Source organism: Parasteatoda tepidariorum, chromosome 11, assembly GCF_982258835.1.
Source record: "Parasteatoda tepidariorum strain Cologne lab strain chromosome 11, Ptep-v5.0, whole genome shotgun sequence".
Classification (NCBI taxonomy): Eukaryota; Metazoa; Arthropoda; class Arachnida; order Araneae; family Theridiidae; genus Parasteatoda; species Parasteatoda tepidariorum.
In genome coordinates, this window is record NC_141765.1 from 36,329,821 (window position 1) to 36,352,367 (window position 22,547).

Below are 22,547 nucleotides of genomic sequence, written 5' to 3' on the forward strand. Positions count from 1 at the left end.
GAAAATTAACCGATCGTTAAGGGGTTAAAAGTTTCCGTCAGGCCAAAAATGATAAACTGATTTCACAGAATCTTTACTGTCCTTTATTATACATGGAACAATCGGCTACTAATAAGTCAGTTCTCGTTCCACGCATACGCAATCACTTTGTAATTTTAATCATTTGTCTGTCTTTCCTCACTTTACATTCCATGATTACTCATTGATTCTCGATGAGTTTGATTGCTTATATCAAAATACTCATTCCATGAGCCTTGCTGCCATTATTTAGCTAACCTATGATATTTCTTGTTTTATTAATTTACAATAGATTTAAAATTGAAATTTAATAACGCAAATCTTCATGTAATGAAATGAAGGAATGTTGGATAGATTCGAATATATTTATACGAGGCTTAAACTCGTTTTTCTCAAGTCAAGTTCTTATTGTATGATCATAACATTAAAACAATTCAAAATTTCGTCTCATTATTTTTTTTTTTAATTATTTAAAGCCAAGTTGAAAAAAAACATCATTATTTATTAGTATTTCCCATTAAGCACTAAATACATTCAAATATATTTGTATTTCCTCGATGTGGAAATTGAATATGGTTTATTTGCAAATTTTTATATTTCGAGTTATTTTTTACAGTACCTATATATTTCAATACTTTGAACTGAAGTATTATTTTCAGTTATTACGCAAATAATAAATTCACTTTCAAACATAATTTACAATGTAACAAATATTAAAAAATAAGCAAATATCACATTTTAATATATTTTATTTACAACTTCAATTAAAACACATATAAAGCTCAATACAAGATTAAAAAATATTTTGTTTCTAAAATAATTCATATTTTAAAACTAAACTAATCATCACCGCTATAAGATTTTGCTTAAAGAACAATGAAGTTTAGATTTAAGAATCATCTTGGAAAGATAGATACAGATAATGTCTCTAGTTTGATTTTAAAATTCATATTCATTTACTTTATTTTTGGATTTCATAAAAGCTTAAAAAAATATTTTTAAAATCTTTCTTTAATTTATTTAAAAAAAATAAAAAAAAACATAGTAACATAAAGATAATAAAATATAATAAAACGATAAACAAAAAGACTTATTTAACAAAAAATAAAAAGAAATCAGTACTAGAAACAATACTTATTTAATAATTATAGACGAATAAACATTAAAGTACTATACAGCAATAATATATGAATAATATAAAATCATAGTTTCTTCTAAGTAAATCTGTGTCAAATCTCAAAAGTTATTTACAATTTCATGAAGAGTGCGTAAATGTCAAAAATCCAACTTTTCACGTCACTTTATAGTATAGAAGAATTTCTAAAAGATATCATTTAATTATGTGTTTGCTGTCTCTTCCTTTTATGTATGTGAACCAAAATATACAGTTAAATATCACAAACGCCACTGGAAAGAGTACTCGACAGATGAAATCTATTCGCTTCGATAGTGGTATTTGATGATGAGAACAATTTTCTAAGATGTTTTGCACTTTGTAGGACTTCTGTAAGCAAATAAATTAAAATGTTTAGAGAAAAGACTTGTGGTGTAGCTACCACTATAAATATTAAATACCAAATCACTAGTATATAAGACATGTTAACTTGATTCTATCTTAAGGTACCTTTTGAGAGATGAATAGATAAACAAGGTACCTTTTGATAGATGACATAATCAAAAATTAAATCCCTTCAGACTCTAAACCTTTGACGCAGAATTTTTATTAACCCCTTTCCAGTGTTGCCAGAATCCAATTCGGGTAAATATTACGTGCATTATTTGTAATGCTCGAACTGACTTCGGGCAGGAGAAAAACTAACGTTTCTATTTTGTGAAGCTCGAGCTCAGTTCGTTTCTTATTTAGGATACTTAATTCACTATTTTCCTAATAGATGGCATTAGTGGTCCTAGTTTTTCACCGATTACGACTTTAGTCGAGTGAGGGAAAATGTGGGTGTTGTCAGCTGCTTTATTGCAAAAATTTATGTATTGAAAATCAAATTGTTGTGTTCTTATATTATACTATACTAGTTATATTATACTAGTTATATCATATTTAGCTTCAAAAGTTTGTTTAATTGCTCTAATTGAATAAGATGTGTGTGTTATCCATTACTTTTTTATGTGCATGTAAAATCTATAAATACAGTAGTTTTTGCATTTAAAATTTTATATATGTAATAAAAAACCATTTTCTTACTTTTATAATAATATAAAGAAAAATTAAAAAGTCAAAAAAAAATTTAATTTATATTTTTGGTCAATTTTTTTGAAATATGTTGACTGAAATATGAACACTGTTAAGGTGTTAAACATATTTCTCATGCTTTTTCATAATTTTGTACTAATTTAGGTCATAATAAGGGAAAATATTATATTCAGCCTTTTAATAGCTTATAGTTATGAAGTACAGCATGAAACAGTGGTGTTTTTTTCTACATTAAAGGTAAAATCTTTCAAACACGGCTCACTTCCAAACAATAAATTTTTTTCTTTAAATTTGCGCTAATTTGTACGTTTTGGATCAAAGAGAAACAGTAATTCATCATTGAAATTTCTTTAATTTACATCTTACTAATACAACCATGCTACGTAAAGAGCTATGTTGCGTCATCCCTACCAAGAGTATATCAGTGGGGTTGAACTCTGATCCATACTAAGGGAAGTGGGGTAAAGCCCTCATCCTACAAATGAGGGGTCATCGATCCGAAGTTAGGTGAAGTGCTCATCTCATAGCACTATAGTAAGAGAGGTTTTCAACCCTAAATGTGAGGTGAAGTGCTCATTTTTCCCCTACTAATGTCAAATGCTGTAGTAGAAGGGATGTCTAAAAATAGTCGATAATAGCCCAATACGTATCACTAAATAGTGTGAAAAAAGAGAATTATATGATGCTTTAAATAGAATAAAGTGCGACTACTATTAGTACTTAAAAAAATTTAAATTTATCTGCAGGGGAAGCTCATGCAAAAAAATTCGATAAATTTTCTTTCATTCATAGATATGTAATTTTTAGGAAAAAATATTTAACTTACTTTGCTACTCCTTTTACAGCCACCATTCTTTGCTACGTGATTTTCTGATATCCTCACCCTTCTTTCACGTCGTGCTAACTGATTAACTAAAATGAACTGCAGTAAAGCCGTGAATACTAAAGCAATGCATACAGATATCCAGATATCAATTGCCTTAGTATATGGTGCTGCAGGAATCAAAGGTTGAATTTGCAGATTTACAATAAACATCATAAAGAGTAAAACAAAAATCAGTGACAATCGTAAAATAACAGCTTTTGCATCCAACCACAAGGAAAGCCATGAGACAGCGACTAAAATGACGTAAGGCACAAAAACTTGAGTCAAATAAAATCCATATTGCCTCTTAATTTGCAGTTTCAGCAACAAACACCCATAATTTCCGTCTGAAATACATAAAAATGGAAAACATTTATTTTAGTTGTAGAAAGATAAATTTACAAGAACAAAATAAAGTTTAATTTCAGGTCTTATTATTATATTTTGTGAATTAAATGAAAAAAAATTAGTTCCGTTTCGTTTACTTTAGAAAAGATTTGATAAACAAATTGATTCTTGGAAATTTACTAATTTCAGTAACAACTTTCTTTGTGCTTAAAAAACCTGGGATATGCATTTTATTCGATAATTGTAAAGAAAACAAATTTTAGTTATAGACAAGATTTGTTTTAGCTGTGGTTTTATCTGTGAAATTATTGACTTTCATTGTTAAAGAGCAAGCCAAACCTGCAGTTTATATTTAAATAGTCCTATTCTGACAAATAAGGTACTCAGGTATTTCAGGTATACACTGTAAAAAATTCTGGATCAAATTGCGGTATAAAGTACCAGCAAATTGCAATGTACCTCTACATCATCCGTGAAATCCGTGATACTTTAAAAACCATTTTTAGGTAAAATTCATTACACCGTAAAATCCATTTTACTGGAAAATCCACTTCTACTGTAAACTAAGGAAATGAATAAAATGGATTTTGCCGGTCCATGCTCTCTAATTCTGAGAATATTTACCGTAAAATTACTGAATCACTCTAATTAAATATGTATTACTGAAGAAATTACAGTATATCAGACATTTGTTGAGTAGCATTTTACGGTAAAAAGTACCGGCACCCTGAGTGCTGACAATTTTTACCGTAATTTTATTCAGAATTGTTTACAGTGAATTAAAGCAAGATTTGTGGTTTAAAAAGTTGAAACAGAAGTTTAGTTCTCATGGTTAATAAACTCTATGAATTTTCTAGTAAGTCATTATACACTAAATAAATATTAATTATGTCAACAAGAATATTTCATTGCTTAAAGGCGAAAGAAATTATTTACTTAATTATTAATGTGATTCGTTTCCTCGCAGTAAAAAGAAATAATAGAAAAAACACGAAATTTTAGCGCAAGTAATAATTTTCAGTAACTTCCAGTTACCATTATAAAGATTTTTTCATTTAATCTGTCAATAAAAATTGAAAGACAGTAAAAATTTCGAGTCGAAACTTTCATTGAGTTCTGAAAATGATTAAAATTTGTTTTTTCTTTTTCTTTTTTCCATTGGAGAGGGGGCTCTATGAAACAAAACTTAACTTTCAATTATCTAATAGGCAGTCAAACTAAAATGCATTCTTTCTTATGAACAGTCTTTCTTATGAAAGACAGGATCTTTGATGAAATTGGAGCCATTCTTAAAATCTAATAAAGATTCCAGCCACAATAGCAAAGTAGTTCTTTTAGTTAGAAGTCTTTGCTTGTTACCTTCAAAAGATCATTTTTCAAATTTTGGGCTTTACGAAGCCGTAATTTACAAATGTTAAGTTTCCAGTGAAAAATAAAAAATAAAAAAAATTCCCTTCCCCACTAACCGAACAGCAAACACCATAGACAATTTTAGAGATTTTCACTAACACCTTTCAGTACAAAGCATAGATAAGGCCATCTGTTAGGATGAAGGTTGTTGTGAAACTTATTTTATTGTTTCGAAACTTCGTAACAATGTTGACATTAAAAATAAAAAAAACTTGATAAATGACCAGGATTACTGCTATTGTATCGCAGTATACCAAGGAAATTATAAATATTTGTTGTTTTACTTTTTAACAGATGAAAATAAAGGTTAAATTTTGATGGGAGAAAGATAAGGTTTACTTAATGAGGCATAAGAAAAGCTGATATAATACACAATGAAAGGAATGTAGTCAGCTCTTGGAAAAATATGTCATTATCTACATATTTTGAATAAGACGGAAAAATTTTAAATTGTGCACTTGATTTTTGATTTCTAAAGTCGTTTCAGAATTATTTAAGAAATAAAAATGCAGTAAAAGTTAAAGTTGACTTAAATTGTTTTTTCAAATCGTTTAGAAGTCTAAGTTTGATGCGTTTTAATAAGCCCAAACTAGATATTATTTTGTAATTGTTTCATTAAAATATTACAGTTTAATGAGTACTCCTTTTTTTAACATAAATTATGTTTAAACAAAAAATTATTTTTTCGTATTTCATGATATTTTTGGAATTATTTAAGAGAATTTAAAGTTATTGAAAACAATTGAAAAATCTATCATCTAAGAAATAATAGCTTTTAATGTACTATTAATAGGCATGTCATTAATAGTGGCTCTCATTAACAGCTTTTCAAGCCTATAAAGGACATTTTTATGTAACCGTAGTTGAACAGCCAACCCAAATTTAGGTTTACGACTACTAATGTTCATCTCTGTAGCCTTGTAATTACAAATGTTAAGTAAATGCAATTACAAATGAGCAATCTTGAAGACAAAGGAACTCCTGGATCAAGTATTGGGAAAGTTTTGCCTTTGTGGAGGACTTTTTGATGGAATTAACACGCATTTGCCTTACATAAAGAGAAAAACCACGTAAACCTCCTGCGGTTAGTTTGACGTCATGTTGAATCTAACCCATGATCAGTCTACCACTAAAAATATTGACTCTACATATGTAATTTTCAACTGTGCTTTATATATTTTTTTCCTTCTTTATTATATCCCAGCACACTATGAGGTGGCTCGTAGGATAGAGCGTTCGCTTCCCAATCAGGTTTCCCAGGTTCGAATTTCTGCGGTGGCGGGTTGATACGGATCCTGCTCCTGGTTCTCACCAACCACAGAGCTGAAGTAAAATGTTCTCTCATGTAATGTAAATGTGGGTTAGTACCAACAAAAAATTCTCCACTAAGGCTAGTTTGCCCCGATGTTTGATTCAGGATTTTCTTTGTTTTCTGAGTTGCGTTCAAAATTACAAGAGTTTAACATTGATAATCGTAAACTCAGAATTGGGTCTGTTGCTTAACACCGGTTATAAAATAAAACTTGTCGACTTTGGCTGTAAAAAATGAGATTCTAATCTGATTTAACAAAAGTAACCACTACTTCATGACATCATTTATGTCACATTTTAATTAATTTAATATACTCATAAAATTTAAATAAATACCATGTAATATTTATAGATAAAAGTTAGAAAATATAAATACATACTTAAGGGCTTATCACAATATCCAGTAGTAAAATCTTCTAACACAAAATTGGTAATATGCAATTTAGAATTTACTACGATGGGAGTTCCATCAGTCCATTTTAAAGATACTTCGTTTTTTTCAAATCCATCTAAAATGAAAAATAAATAAAATAAATTAAACAGTTATAATATGAGTCGAAGGTAAAGAATTAAGAATAAATGATTTCAACGAAATAACATTAACCTCATCTTCAACTCTAGTTATCTCCAACTAATTAAAACTTCCAGGGATTTTTTCAAAGAAAATCAATTAATTAACCTCAATCTTAGGAAAAAAATACCGAGGCTTACCCCTAAAGCAGTAATTAGATTACTTAATTTCCTTCATCTACTCCATTCTCTAAAAAATTTCTTTCGTTAATGGTTATCGGATTGAGGGGGGGGGCAGAAAATGTAAATATTTTAATTTCTTAGGTAGTGAATAAATAAACTCATGCATATGTAATATAATTTCTAAGTAAATATTTGTCTTAAACAAGTGAAACGAGAGTTCATAAAAAAACACTTTAACTTCAATCGGAGGATAAAAAATATTATATTTTTCATTTGCTTGTTTTTGCAACGTCCTAAAGAACTATTTTACAAAAATAATATTCGTTTATAGTCACCAAGCTTATTTATAGATCATTATTTAGCTTGGCAAAAATCTAAGACGTTTATTTTTTTTACTTAAAAAACAACCCTTTTTCAAAAATAATACGAGTAGCTTTTGCTTCGTTTTTTGTTTGTTTTCTTCAACTTTTTGTTTTGTTTGCTTTCAACCTTTTTCCATATTACAGGCATGTTAATACATGTTTTAGCAATAATTACAAAAGTAGATTTATTATTTCAATAAATTAAAAAAAGTAGATTATTTTTGTAATAATTGCAAAAGTAGAATTAACAATTTTAATTTTTGCCAGTTTTAATTAATTTTCTTACTAAAAATTGAAATACTTTCGTAATTTTTTTCTGTCAGGTTTCCGTCCTATGGTTGTAGAAAGTAACGTTTTATTCTAGATACATTTTTTATAGTTTTCCCCCTAAACAATGTCTTCTGCTGACAAACTTCGTTACTATTTTCGAAATAATGCTAGAATAAAAAGTAGCATTCTTAAAAACATGAAAATCAGTCCATTTTTGTCTTTTTTCGTATTTTACTTTTTCAAACCATCAGCCATTTCTGAAACGTCCAGTATACTACAATGCAAATTTGTATAACGTATGCATTAAGACAATGTAAAATGTAATAAATTAATACAATATATAACTTTGTTCTCATGAAATTTCAAGTAATTTTCAAATTGGATTCGGCAGAATAATGTAGCCAGAAATAACAGTAATAATAATTTAATAAAAAGACAAATACTAAAAATTTATATTTAAATGCATGTGACAAAAAAAAAGGATCACAATAAAAATTATTAAATATATATATATATATATATATGGGTCATTCTCACGAAAACTGTCATTTTTCAGTTCATAGAATCCCCAAAAAGTAAAGTGAATAAAAAGCTCTGAAACTTTTTATATTAATAGAAATATGTAATGACATTATAAAGAAAGTATATATCCTATAAATTATACTTATTATTTAAATTAATTAATTTTTAAATAATTAATTTATAATTAATTAATTTATAATAATTAATAATTAGTTAATTAATTTAATAAATAAATTAATTAATTTAATAAATAAATTAATTAATTTAATAAATTAATTTATAAATTTTTTAATTTATTTTTCAAATTAATTAATAAGTAAATTAATTATTTTCACTATTTAAAAAGTGAGGGAATGCCACTAATAGTGAGGGAAAGATATTTTATTTTAATACATGTTTTTATCTAAGTTACAGCTACCTAAAGTTTGAAAATGATAACATACTAAGTATATCTAATATTTATTATAATTTAGTCTTATATATTTAATAGTTTTTACAGGATTGGGAAATAAAATTGGTTGGCACGATTGAACAAAAAAAAATTTAATAATATACTCATCTTGAATCATTCCCTCACTTCAGCGTCATTCCCTCATTTTATACACAAGTGAGGGAATGACGAATTCAATAAAATTTAAAAATAACAGTTAGGCCTAATGAATTTCTGAAGTCAATCACATACAATTATATTCATACAAGAAAGCAACATATAATTGTCCACTTTCTCGATGAAGTTGTATTTTATTTTACTCTAAAAAATGACATGAGGGAATGACAAATGTAAAAAATTTTATCTGGTTTGATTCATTCAAATTTATTCCACAGCAAAGCTTCTTTAAGTTGAAGATGGAAACATACTGCAATTTTGTTCTATGATGCCAGTTGTTAACTTCTGAAGTTTTTATTAAAATATTTTTATTCTAAGAGGATTGCAGGTGATAAGAACATTGTTGTGAGGGAATGACGCGAAACACTGGGGACAAAGTTTAAAGTAGTGCTGTGTTAATATTTTTATCAGAAATTCAATTTAAAATTGATTTTCTGAATTCTATGTTTCAGTATTCTGAAATAAAAAACACGAATTTGCAAAAAAAAAATTTGTATTTCAGAAACAATTTTTTTCTTTTTTTAAATCAGCAGTGGGGACAAGTGAGGGAATGACATATTGGTATATTTTAATTACCTAAAATAAATAAAAAATAAAAATTTATAATTTTATTTTTATTCTTTTGTTAGCTTGCATTCTGAAGGACACTTTCCCTGAATTTTTTTTCTTCGTAAGCTGTAAAACAAACATAAAATATACTGGGGACATGAAAATGACTGTCTTTGTGAGAATGACTCATATATATATATATATATATATATATATATATATATATATATATATATATATATATATATATATATATATATATATATATATATATAAGTAAAATATTAGTAAAAATTAGAAATTTCATGCATGAAATATTGTATACAAATGACTAAAAATGGCCAACTATATTATACATTATTTAAATAAAGAGACTAAGTAAATAAAAAGCTAATGTTCCTGAATAGTAAGATTTTTAAAGATTATGTATTTTAATGCAAGCATTTTAAATTTTAAAAGAATTTATTATGATAGAAATACTAGGAAGTAAATTATTTTTTAATCACCAACTCAAACAAAAAGCATTATGTTCAGCTAATTAAAAAAAATTTGAAATTTTCCTTGTGAATTCAAAATGATAAATTATTATAATAACAACAACAACAGTAATATTAATAACAGTTTGAAACATGCCCAAATGCTAAAATGACTGTCGTATTTTGAATAAAAGAAAATTACAATTCTTTTCTAAACATTCTCTTATGTTTGTAAAACCAGAGTTAAACGCTTAATATATCTAATTTTTTTTTTTTGTAATACATAATTTATAGCACAACGGAAACTACTTTGGACCAATGGTAAAGTATATTCGGAATTCTTTTTACCTAATGAATTTTCTCCGAATTCGACTAGTTTTTCCTTCAATCTCATGCGTAACGCACAAGATGAAAATAAATTATACTTAAATTTATGAACCCGTTAATAGTATTTTAATATATGTGTTGCTGTTTCATTCAGAAATATATTTATCAAAATGATTTTGCTACAAATTTAAGCAAAGCGTATTATTATTATAATACTACTTCTATAATTATTTCGGAAAAACTTATCTATTTCCTCCCCAGTCCCACAGTGGACTGATCGTAAGGACATGGTTCCCAGAAGAACACCGAAGTCAAGCCTCACTGGCTGTGAATAAGCGCGTCGGTGACCACTTTGATCAGCCTGCGTAGGGACCGAGGGTGCGCGGTATCGGTCCTCGTTAAACTGTTCTACCGTAAAGTGCTAAACTTCACTCACAGTTCATCAGGCTACCAAAGCAGGGGAGTCACTCCTCTGTAGAGGATCGAAATTGCGATGGCATGCCTAGGAATCATCCTCAGGGAACGTCGCCAATTGCCCATTGTGCAGCACTAGTGCGACGTAAATAACGTACCTACCTATCTACTAAGTTCGTTATGGAGTGTTATTTTTAAAAGAATGTCTAACATAAAAAATGCACGCACTTCAAAAAATTTCGGATCAAATTGCAGTGAAAAGTACCGGCACTCAAGCGGCCGGTATTTTTTACCGTAAAATCTATTTTTTTCAAAAGGTGATACTGAAAAAAAAAATCTGATTTGCTGCAATTTTTACAATAATAATTACCATAAAATCACTGAATAATTCTAATTAAATAAATACTACTGTAAAAATTGCGGTATATTATTTCACTGTAAAACGGATTTTACAGTAGTTTACTGATGATGCATCCAAAGTGTCTATACTTAATTTCGTAATTTGATCTGGAATTTTTTTACAGCTACAGTGTGTTACATTTTATACTCTTATAATGAAAGACTAATTTAGATCTAGCAAAACGGCAGTCACGTGAACTTTTCTGTTACATTTAATAGAAGGGGCACTAGTTTTGCCTGAAAGAATTTTTATTAAATTAATTAGCAGACAAAAGTAATGAGCAGATTTTCGAAATCATTAATGAAAGTACTTCAGAAATCAATTAATATTCTAGATAAATAAAATATAAACATATAAATGGAAATGTTTCAGCAAATAATTTCTGGCAATTAAATTATGAATGATTTTTATCTTAACTCAATTAGATAAAATGTTAAAATGTGTTATTAGCTGTATTTTAAATAAATTCTTAAGTATACTAAAGGCTATGCATTCGAAGAGCTCAGGCATTTGTAATCTTGCAAAACACGCAAAGTTTATCGTAATTTATTTTCAATGTAAAAACTAAATTTGTGGTTGTTACAAAGAGGTAAGTTTTAAAGACATTACATTCATTTCAGAGCAAAACTTATGGCGTCAGAAATAAATTGAGGACACAACCTACGTAATGGATAAGGATGTTGCGTGATTATATTCATTTTGAAAGCTAAATGTGAAGTAATAAATATAGTCGACAAGATTTATACTTCATTTGCTAAGACACGTTACTTTTTGAAAAGGAAACAAATAACTTTTACTGATTTCAACGCAATAAATTCTTTTCCCTTGGAGTTTCTTTTACTTTTGTCACATTTAATAGACTAGAAGAAAGGACTTCGTGATTTGCTGAACTTTTCTTATTTTTGTAACAAATCCAACAAAGTTCCAGATAAAAAGAATAAAACTTGTTACCTTTTACTCAATACACATAGCGCATGTCAAGAATAATGTTAAGTGTATGCTTCAATAGTTATTCCAATAATAAAAATGTTCAATGGTTATTTTTAAAACACTATACAGGATGTTTTAAAATGGCCAGCTTTAATATACAGTTTTAATATAAATTTCTGCAAGCCATTTGCATACTACTTGTTTTACTTGAGTGATTTTTGTCCATAGGTGCTTATTTATTACTTTATTTGAGTGATTCTACTTATTCCTCGTTATTTGAGTAATGCTTATTTCTAATTTTACTTGAGTGATTCTGATACGTAGGTCTTTAAATTTTAAATTTTGATTTCTTTGTGAATTTACAAAATGGTTTCACTTAAATAAGAGACTAACAAAACGGTTTCACTTAAAATATAGACAAAGTTTTAAATATCTCGTTTCTTTTATTTATTGCAACTAGTTTTAAAACAATCACTGCACAAATATTGAATTTATTTTTGGAAGCATTTGTTTGTTCTAGACAAAAAAAATAAACTGAAAAACGTTTAATTTTATTTTTCTATTTTAGAGATAATAAGAATTACTCCTATATTTAAAATTGCATTATTCCCTGTTTTAAATAGATTTATATTTAAATACTAATATATCTTATGGTTCTTTAGTTTTAATGGAATTTCAATAAATGGTTAAGATTTTACTTTAAAGATATAGAAAAAATATGCACTTTTAAGGCAGCTTCTCCAGGCATCAAAATATGTTTTTGACATTTAATATCGTAATCAAAACAAAACAAAAGACATTTTTTTATATGAATGAGGAGACAAATATCTTGGGCAAACTTTGTGCCCAAAATGAATGAAACTAAGGAACCTGAAGGAAAAAAACAATTATGTGTTGTGAATAAAATAGTATTCTATAGTTTTGGTTTCGTATTGAAAAATTTTCAACAATGTCTTCTGTTGTTTTTTTAAAAAAAACATAGAATGAATTCTCTGTTTAGGCACTGATGACGGATTTTTGTTACACAACCAATACTATTTTATGTTTGTGTATTTGGTGTTATTTGCGCTTTTGTGGTGTTTTTTTTTAATCTTATTTTTATCTATGTTAAGACACCAAAGCTGCTATTTCAAAAATCCTTAAAACTTGCCTCATTTCCTGGTATATTAAAAGTTAACAATTGCTTCTTCTTCGAGATAATTTGAAAAATTCAAGGTGTTATTTTTGTTGCAATTTGCAAGTTTATACACACATAATTTTCGAGCATGACATATCAGAATTGATCTTATCAGAAGGAGCTTATCAGTATGTGTTACAACTAGCCGTTATAAAAGGACATTATCATCAGAATAATTTATAAGTAAGCAATTTTTTAAATAATTTTAAATTCACTTCCCAGAATTGCAATCCAAAATAAGGCGTTATGATTTAAAACTACGAAAATGAATATTGCTTTGAATAGTAATGTATAGCTTTCATTTGAGAAATTTAACCATATTAAAATTTTTTAAACCAATAAGAAATTGAAAAGAAAATGCAATAATCCACAGATTGAATACCCATCATACCCCACCTAATTTATTCTTACAAATAAATGTAGCAATATTTAAGCGCACTTTAATAAAAATAATTTTAGTTAATTCTTACATTAGAACACTTGCGTAATGAAGGAAATATAATTTTATCTTCATTTTCCTGCAAAATTTTTAAATTAGTTTGTTTTCATCTTTAAATACCAACTGATTTATTTTTTAGATCAAATAATTTATTTCAAATATAAATTACAGATCTGCTCATCCCGTGCTTAGGATCAATTTATTTTTAAACCACCTTCATAATTACACTAACACCCCTTTGTTGTTTATTTGATTTTTATTCCATATTTTGGGGGGAAATGCATTTCATCTACAGCTTACTAAGTTTTTCTACCTTTTAATACTTCTTTAAATATTAAGATTAAGAAAGTAGATGATGTAAGCATTGTGGTTGTGTTTACAGCAACCACCTTTCATAGCGAATGACTCTTAATATTTAATAGACTTCATTCCCTTATTTCTAACAACAAATAACTCATTAGATAAACAAACATTCCACGCAATATTTAAGATAATTACCGCTGTCACGTTTGTCATGCTAAATTTAACAAGAATATTTAACTTTACTACTTCCTTTTATGCAATAATGATGAATGTCTTTCCTATAATTCAATATTGTTTCTATGTTGTTGTTAATATTCAGGAGTTCTATGTAATTACTTAACTGAAACACATTATATCACTAAAACTAATACTTTTTGATTTACCACTATGAAGAAATATTTGATAATGATACTTTCAGCTAGTCTTGATTTCTAGTCTAAGCTCAGTTCCTCACTAAAAGCGATTGGAATTAATGTTTTTCAAAACCGGTTGAATCACAAGTCAATTAAAAAAGTGTCGTGATTGGCACTATTGAAACAATCCTACCAAAAATACAAAGTAAGACACTTTCAGATTTTCCATAATTTCTTTTTCTAAGTAGGGAAACTGAAAGTGAACACTGTTAGAATTTTTATTCTAAAATTATGATCAAATAACAGAGTCTGTCTGTCCATCCAATTAACCGTAAAATTAACGGTGGAGAACGTTTTTTACCTTTTCAGTTTTAAAACAGTTTACGAAAAATATGGTCATAAGACCATGAATACAAAATCATCCTGTTTTTCAACCATTTACGACTACAATGGTTTCAAAACCATAAAAAAAGATATTCACTAGAACATTGGAGATAGTTTAGATGCTTTATGGTGATGCTGTTTATGCGTGAATTAGAGTATCGTATGCGTATTATGCGTGAATAAGAGTATCGTATTCAATTTTTCAAGAGTCATAAAATAAGGAATGCACAAGACATTGGAAACTCTTCATGTGTCAAGGGAAAGGAGGAAATATAGTAGTGTCAACGATAGGACTCGATCTCCCGTTCTGCTGATCATAAGATTTACAGATTGGCCCTGTCGGCTGTAATGTGTACCCCTCTGCAGGGAGCTAAGTGGCTTCCTTAGGTGAGCCTAGATGGTGTTATAAAATTCTGGTTGTTTAACCGTATTAGGTAATAAACGGTTTTTCCCATAGTAAACAGTTTGAATACCAGCTTATTTGTGGTTATTTGACTGTTCTGCCTGAATATGGTAAAATAACAATTAAATAAATTGTTATTTGACCTTTTTTCAGAGAAATTTCTAACAGTGTATTTTGAAAGGAATTCTGTCTAAATTAAGAGAGAATTCCCTATATCTCCTTTGTTTTTTATCCTTATTTATAATAATTCATCCATTTTAACCTTTATTTAATAATAGTACTAGAAATAAAATGCTGTTTTCAAATAACTTCCATGCAAGTTTCTTTCTCTTTTGATTTTCTTCTATACTCCATTTTGTTCTTTTTTACAGCCCCAAGCACATTCAATTTTCTCCAACAGACAACTTGCTATTTTACCAATATTTCTTTTCACAAATGCTCTTACCTTAGGTGAAGCAGATGTAAACTTAACTTTGTTTTTTATCATTCTTTTTGATATATTTCAAAGGTAAAAAGAAAAGACGTGAACTAAAATATAACAGGGTAAACTTGAAAAATAACATCCAGTCGAACTAAAATTTCAATTTAAAAACAAAAACCATTTATATCGATCCTAGAATGCAACCATTAATTCTTTCTAAAGAAACAAATTATCATATCAACACTTTTTGTAAAAAAATATTGTTCAAATCCCTTAATAAAAATTAAACTACATTCGAAAATCGTATGTAACAAACAACAACTAATTACAGCGGTTGTAATTTTATGTTCAGCAAAAATTAAATTAGTACACATATTCATGAAAATAATACTTTATTATATACCAATTTTGACAAATATATTTAGAATCCTTATGAAAATGAAGACAAAGTACTATTTCAGCGAAGAAAAAAATTCTATCGAAGTATGAAAAGCATAATTTAAATATCCAACGTAGAAAATATAAAAACCTGTTTAATGTGTGTGAATGCTGGTTGAAACGTGAAATGTGATTCTAATAATCGTTTTTCAACTTCTCCGCGTTTCCTCTCGCAATTAAACGGGTTTTAGTGTTTCGTACACCCACTTTCCTCAACTATGATTTGTTTTATATCGATGACCTTTCTGTAGTTTCGTCTATTAAATGATGTACGACACTTTTATGTCTATTTTCTTTCCCAAAAAATACACAATTATTGGTGTGTTTTTTTTTAAATATTCTGAAATCATACAGATTCTTCTTTCATATTTGTCTGCCCTTTTCTAACAAATAATTTTAATGTCTTACAATAATTTTGATAAGTTTACGCTATGCATTTTTATAACATATTCAAGCAATCTTCCAAACAGTACCACAAATTAAAACTGTGCTTGATGAATATTTATTTTAATCTCTGAAATAAAAGTAAGAATAAAAGTAGTATTTATATTTAAGTCATGAGGTGTTAAAGTTTCTAGGAGGCCTGATTTGGAAAACATACCAATTTGATAGAACTCAAAATTTTCTTTTCATTTAGAAGAATAATCTTTTTTTGGAGAAGGTAATATGCTTAAAATTCTTTCGTATGCAACAAAAGTTTACATTATTTTTAATTTTAAATTATTTCGTAACTTAAAAGAAACAAAATGCATAAGACACTATAAGGTTCGTTTTTTTCATTTAGAATTTTAATTTTCATATGAAAAGTAACATACTCAAATTGCAAAATAAGTAACTTTTGTAGCATACCTTACAGGGATAAAAAAAAGTGGACAAATGTAGTAAAAATGTTGTAAAAACATGTAAATATTATTTAAAATAAATCTCATAAAATTATTTGAAAAAGTTTAAAAATCATGTTTTTATATCAATTAGTACACGAGATCTGTTCTGAATAGATAATACTGCATTTTCTCAAAGACAATTTTGTGCATTTTTTTTAAAAACAAATTTGAAACTGATGTATTTCAAAAGAATAAATAAAATAGTGCCTTAAATTTCAAATATAAGTGTTTTTGTTATTTTGATTATAAACTGATATATTTATAGGTTTCAAAACATAAAAATTCATAAAAAAATAAAAATTATTTAAATTTAAAAGAAAAAGTGTTTTGATGCTATATCAGACATTTATAGATGTTATTATATTTGAAGAATGGATATTTTTATTTTTTAAATATTTAAAAAAATATTTGTTTTAAATAATATGTTTTTTCAGTAATTTGAAAAATTAGAAAAGACGTAAATTTTCCAAAATCTGAAAAATGTAAATAGTTATAAGTTTTTCCAAATATTTATTTCTGTTTTTATCCTCATAAACCTAACATATATATCGGAAACATATATTTTTGAAAAATATCGAAATTGTCTTCCCGTTATTCAAAATGAAAATATTGCATAGAAAAAATGTTATAAATCAATTCATTAAATTATTAACTAATCAAATAAGTTTATTTCATAAATAATTGGAATCACTACTTTGAAAACTAATTTCACGCGCAGTTTACAATGTTTAGAAACACCATTAGAATGAACTGGAAATATCTTGTCTAGTCACCTCTAACTAAATTATTTCCTAATAATGCCTACTGGCCTAGATGTAATAATTCTATACTTCATTATTGGAAATCCTTCTACAGAACATGTGACGAACTGATAGTATAACCACACAAAGGAACACACGCGTGTAATGAACATGAGAAGCTGCTTCGTTCGATATACACTGATTAAAGGTTCTAACCATGTGATTATAGCTCACGGCTAGAACAATCTTTAGACATAAGTGAAAAGACTAGGATGAAACAGCTCAAACTAATCTATTTTAACCTCGATGTATTGATCTCTCGAAATACATAACCCATCATTATTTGTTAAAATTGTGTTCAAAAAATATATTTCATCTAAGAACGGGGTCTAACATTAGGTGTTATTAATATAATTACTTAAAAAACAGATAAGTGTTGATACAATAGCCTAGAGAAATGAAGCATTATGTTACGCGTGTTTTGAGAACTCGAAAGAAAATAAATAAACGACAAATGTTTTATTGAAGTAGAAGTAAACACAAATTCATATTTTTGGTTATATATTAGACGTGTTTTAATTGTGATAAATTATATTCTGAAACATCAAATTATAGATTAGCATATTGTAAATAATAATCGTAAATGAGCATATAATGGTAATTAAATTATGCTATTAATTTTAATAATTAGAAAATGATTCAAATTAAAACATTTCTATCATTTGCAACAGACTTTTATCTTTTTTTGGTTCAGTTCAACTTGCTATTATTGGGGTCCAACATTAGGTGTTATTAATATAATTACTTAAGCAGATAAGTGTTGATACAATGGCATAGAAAAATGAGACATAATGTTTCGCGTGTTTTGAGAACTTCTAAGAAAATAAATAAATAAAAGTTGTTTTAGTAATGGAGAAATAAACACAAATTCATATTTTTGGATATAAATTAGACGTGTTTCAATATTGATAAAAAATATTCTGATAAATCAAATCATAGATTAGCATATTGTAAATAATAATCATAAATAAGTATATAATGGGCCATGCTCTTAAATTATGCTATTAATTTTAATAAATAGAATATGATTCAAATTAAAACATTTTTATGATTTGCAATAGGTTTTGATCTTTTTATGGTTCAGTTCAACTTTCTAAATCATTTTCTTTCTTAAGGATGCAATATTTGGTAAACAATTTACCACGCTATTGTTTGCAAATCTTATTAAAATATTAATTCAAGCGTTCATATTTTACAGTTACAGTTATCTTTATAAACACTCAATATTGTACTTTTTGTTATAACATTTGAATGAATTAATATAAATACGCAGTATAAGATACTGAAGTAAAAACATATGATGGCATGTAATGACTTAAAAACATGAATTTGGTATCATAGCAAGTACTCTATGAAAATTAAAATGGGATGAAAATTTTTTTTTTGTTAGTTATTGATTTTTTTTGTAAACGGGAGTTGAAAGTTTTCTGACTCGCGAAGTGGGCGGGGATCCAAAAAAAAAAATTTAACCTATGATCCAGTAGCACATTTTTCTGTCCGGTTCACATGATAAAAATAACTTAGAAACTTGTAAAATAAAGTTATAAGTTCAAATTCTACCATATGCATTTAGAAACAATAAACTGTACGAATTTAAAATTTTGAAGAAAACGCATGCATCCATAATTCGTGATAAATTAAAAACAGTTTTAAGAAAGGCTAGATGGTTAAATAGCTATTTGCTGAATGTCTATCAATTACAAGCTTTTAAATAGCGTTTAAAACTTTTTTAGCTCTTAAAGAACAGCATTGTTATTCTCTATGGCCACAATTGAAAGTTATGTGCCACAAAATCACAAATTATTAAAATGATAATAATAATAGTTCTATTTTAATGATCATGAGCACTGAGTTTAGAACTATTTTAATTGTTGTTCATAAAAATGTTTATTATTTAGAGTAATTAAAATATTTTAATGCTGGATACTTTTCTGAAAAATTGCAGTTTTAAAAATATTTTTGAGGTGAATATGTACATTTCTATGCATATTCATGATCAAAAGTAAGCTTAACTATCGTACACTATGCAGAGGGTAGCAGAAGAATTATATTTCAACTATTAACAAAAACAATAATTTTAACATGTGGTATATTTTATTTGCTGTAGTCAATTGTGTATATGTTGAAAAAGGCAGATAAAACACTTTTAATACGCATAGTTGTTGTATAATCTTTTCAAAACTTATTCGAAGGCAACTACATTCAATTTGAAAATATCTAATCTAACTGTATACCTATTGTAAATAAAACGAAGACATTTGTAATACTAAATGTAAAAACAGGAATTTTCCAATATAATTTAGAATTTGATTGGATAGTTAAGCTATAAGGTTTAGAGCTAAAGTAATCATAATCTATTTCCACTTTTATGATAAATAATGACTTAAATAAGACAATGTTTCAGAATGTTTTAACTGCAGAATGTTTTAACTGCAAAATAATGTGTAGTTCAGAAGAGTGTTTATTTATATCATAATTATGTAGAAACCACTTTATAATTTTTAATATCCGATTATATTTGCTTTTATGTCTAAGCAGAGAGAATAATTATCAAAAACCTGAAATTTGAAAACAAATTATGTTCAAAACGTGAGTTACGTAAATATTTATTATTGTAATTTTCATTGTTGAAAAATTTGATAAGTATTTCCAAACTTTTTTGGTTAATATTCATTCTGAAATACAGCATGAACAAAGTTAACTGCTATGCAAATAATCATAACCGAACAGAATGAAATGAAATCAGAAAATAAGGCTTCATTATGGTAATAAGTAAATATGAAGCTTTTATAAAGGACAAGTGAAAATTTATTTCATTTTTCTACTTATATGAAATTCATTATCTTTTCTTTCTTTTTTTTTCAAAATAACATCAAGCGCTTAGGATGCAAAAAATATTTTTTACTTTGGTAAAATGGTCAGAAATAAAAGAAACATTTCTTGTCAAATAATCGCAAAATAGAAATTTTTCAAAAGAAAGCCAATGAATAATGTTATTTTTAATTTATATTTTTGTTATTTTGTGTTTAATGTTTTTTGTTATTTTTATTTTTATGTAAACCATAAATTTAGTTTTCAGTGAAAAAAATCAATGAAAAGAAAGTACGAATTTTTGCTTGATTATCGTGTCTTTCATATATAATGATGTTTTGAAAGGTTTCTGATTATGTTTAGTAATTAATTCATTTATTCAAATTTTCATTTCGCTGAGTTGCATAAATAAATGACAAACTTTTAAAAATATTTCTTACGAATTATCCTAAATAATTCTTAAATTCAGGACAATTTTTTCAATCACACGCCTGATATGCTATAAAAACATTAATCCTCTAATTTTAATTTTTTTTATTATCCATTATGATGATATATAAATTATAAATTTCGGAGAACTTCTTTACCTAAAATGCAGTTAAAAACTCCTACATTTATTGTCATTAGCAGCCTTAGTTTATTTTTTTAACAAACATCTAGTTAAATAATTCTTTGACATTTTCTCAAAAATACAAATAAAATCAAATATTGTAGTTTATGAATCACAACTATTATAACTCTATACTACTCTATACTTATAACTGTATACTCTATTATAACTCTATACAACTATTATAACTATTTAACTCTTGTGTTATATTGTTGATAAAATCTTACATTAAAATACAATTCTCATTCAAACTAAACAATAATTAAATAACTATTCCATAGAAAAGATAATGTAAGATATCCCCTTTTAAGTTAAACTATGGCAATAAATAATTAAAAAAAACTAAAAATTAAGGTCAGTTTAAAGCATGGTATTATTAGAAGATATAATAGGACATTTACTTTTTAAGGCATTGTTTTTATTCTTTAAATTTTCTATGATTATCTTGTGCGGGTGGGTGTCCACTTGGATCAGTCTGCGTAGGGACCGAGGGTGTGCGGTATTGGTCCTCGTTAAACTGTTCTACCGTAAAGTGCTCGACTTCGCGTGCAGGTCATCGGGCTACCAAATCAGGGGTGCCAACCCCTCTGCAGAGGATCAGAACTGTGATGGCATGTCTTCGAATCATCCTCAGGGATGTTTCCCAGACCGTCGCCAATAGCCCATTGTGCAGCTCTAGTGCGACGTAAATGAACTACAACTACAACAACTATGATTATCATATCTATCAATTTTCTGACATTCCCTGCTTCATTTGTAGATTAAAACTTAGTTTGTAATCATTAGCATTTCTTTATATACAAAAGCATTGCTTATAACAAAAAGTTTCATTATTTATAATATTCTTCCTATTTTGCATGTTTTAATTAAGAAAAGTACAAAAATACTGGAACAGATTAGTTAAAAAGAGTAGTTACAATGGGTTTTAGAGGAATGAATAGTTTCGGATTATATTTATAAAATTTATTGACATGTAAAAAATATATTTATTGTAAAAGGCAAAACTTCATTTAATATTTTTAATTTTAAAAGCAATTTATCTAAATAAAGGCTGCGTAATTAAAACTATAATTCAAAATATATACTAAATTCTAAATACTACTGATTGTTTTACCTTATTTATAACTAATGTCTGTTTTTTGCTTTATTTCGATATTTTTGTTTTATTCTACACTGTATTTCAATTTATTGTTCTGTACAAACCTAACAAATTTTGCATTAGCTTATTTTAAATATCGCATTCTATACATGAGTATCAGCTAAACGATAACGAACCACGTGAATGACTAATTTTGAGCTAAAGAGTCACGTGATTTAAAGTAGAGAAATGTAGTTGGAAATCTGAACTAAAACCGTATAATCATAATTTTTTTTTATTCCAGATTTTTTCGCCGCTGTGGCAATTAAAAAAATAGCCATTTTTGAACTTTTGTATTTGATTAAAAATAAAATATAACACTTCAATAACTCAATGTTTTTTTATAATTTGAATTTAAATGAACATTTTATTATGTCGTCGGATTTAAAAACCTTTCTGAAAACAAATTTAAAAGAAAAGTTATTCTTAAGAAAAAGCAGATGCATGCGCTCGTTTCATTTTTTACTACATATTAGCAAATACGCACGCAATGCAAATTTTGAGAAAATAATTTTTAATTGTAATTTTAAAAAAAACATTAAATGTGGATTAAAAGAAGTAAATTATTTGAGGATCTCCCTCGTTTGCTTTTTAAGGAAACTTTCAGTTAGACAAAATTTAAATTTTTAATATTCAATAAATATAACAATATAACAAAAATGGGGTAAGACAAGG

The 22,547-nt window shown here is 27.0% G+C and overlaps 1 protein-coding gene across 5 annotated transcripts in view; it reads right to left on the minus strand.

The window, feature by feature from the left end:
- Positions 1-749: 749 nt before the first annotated feature.
- LOC107443766 (glutamate-gated chloride channel) overlaps positions 750-22,547 on the minus strand; it is a 181,883-nt gene continuing 160,085 nt past the window's right edge. For all 5 annotated transcript variants that reach the window (XM_016057734.4, XM_016057732.4, XM_071187492.2 and 2 more), the window contains 3 exons: positions 6,542-6,670; positions 3,054-3,439; positions 750-1,522 (listed from right to left, as the gene is read on the minus strand). In XM_016057734.4, the coding sequence (XP_015913220.1) occupies positions 1,349-1,522; positions 3,054-3,439; positions 6,542-6,670 (689 nt within the window). In that variant the 3' untranslated portion in view covers positions 750-1,348. The remainder of the gene's footprint in view (positions 1,523-3,053; positions 3,440-6,541; positions 6,671-22,547) is intronic.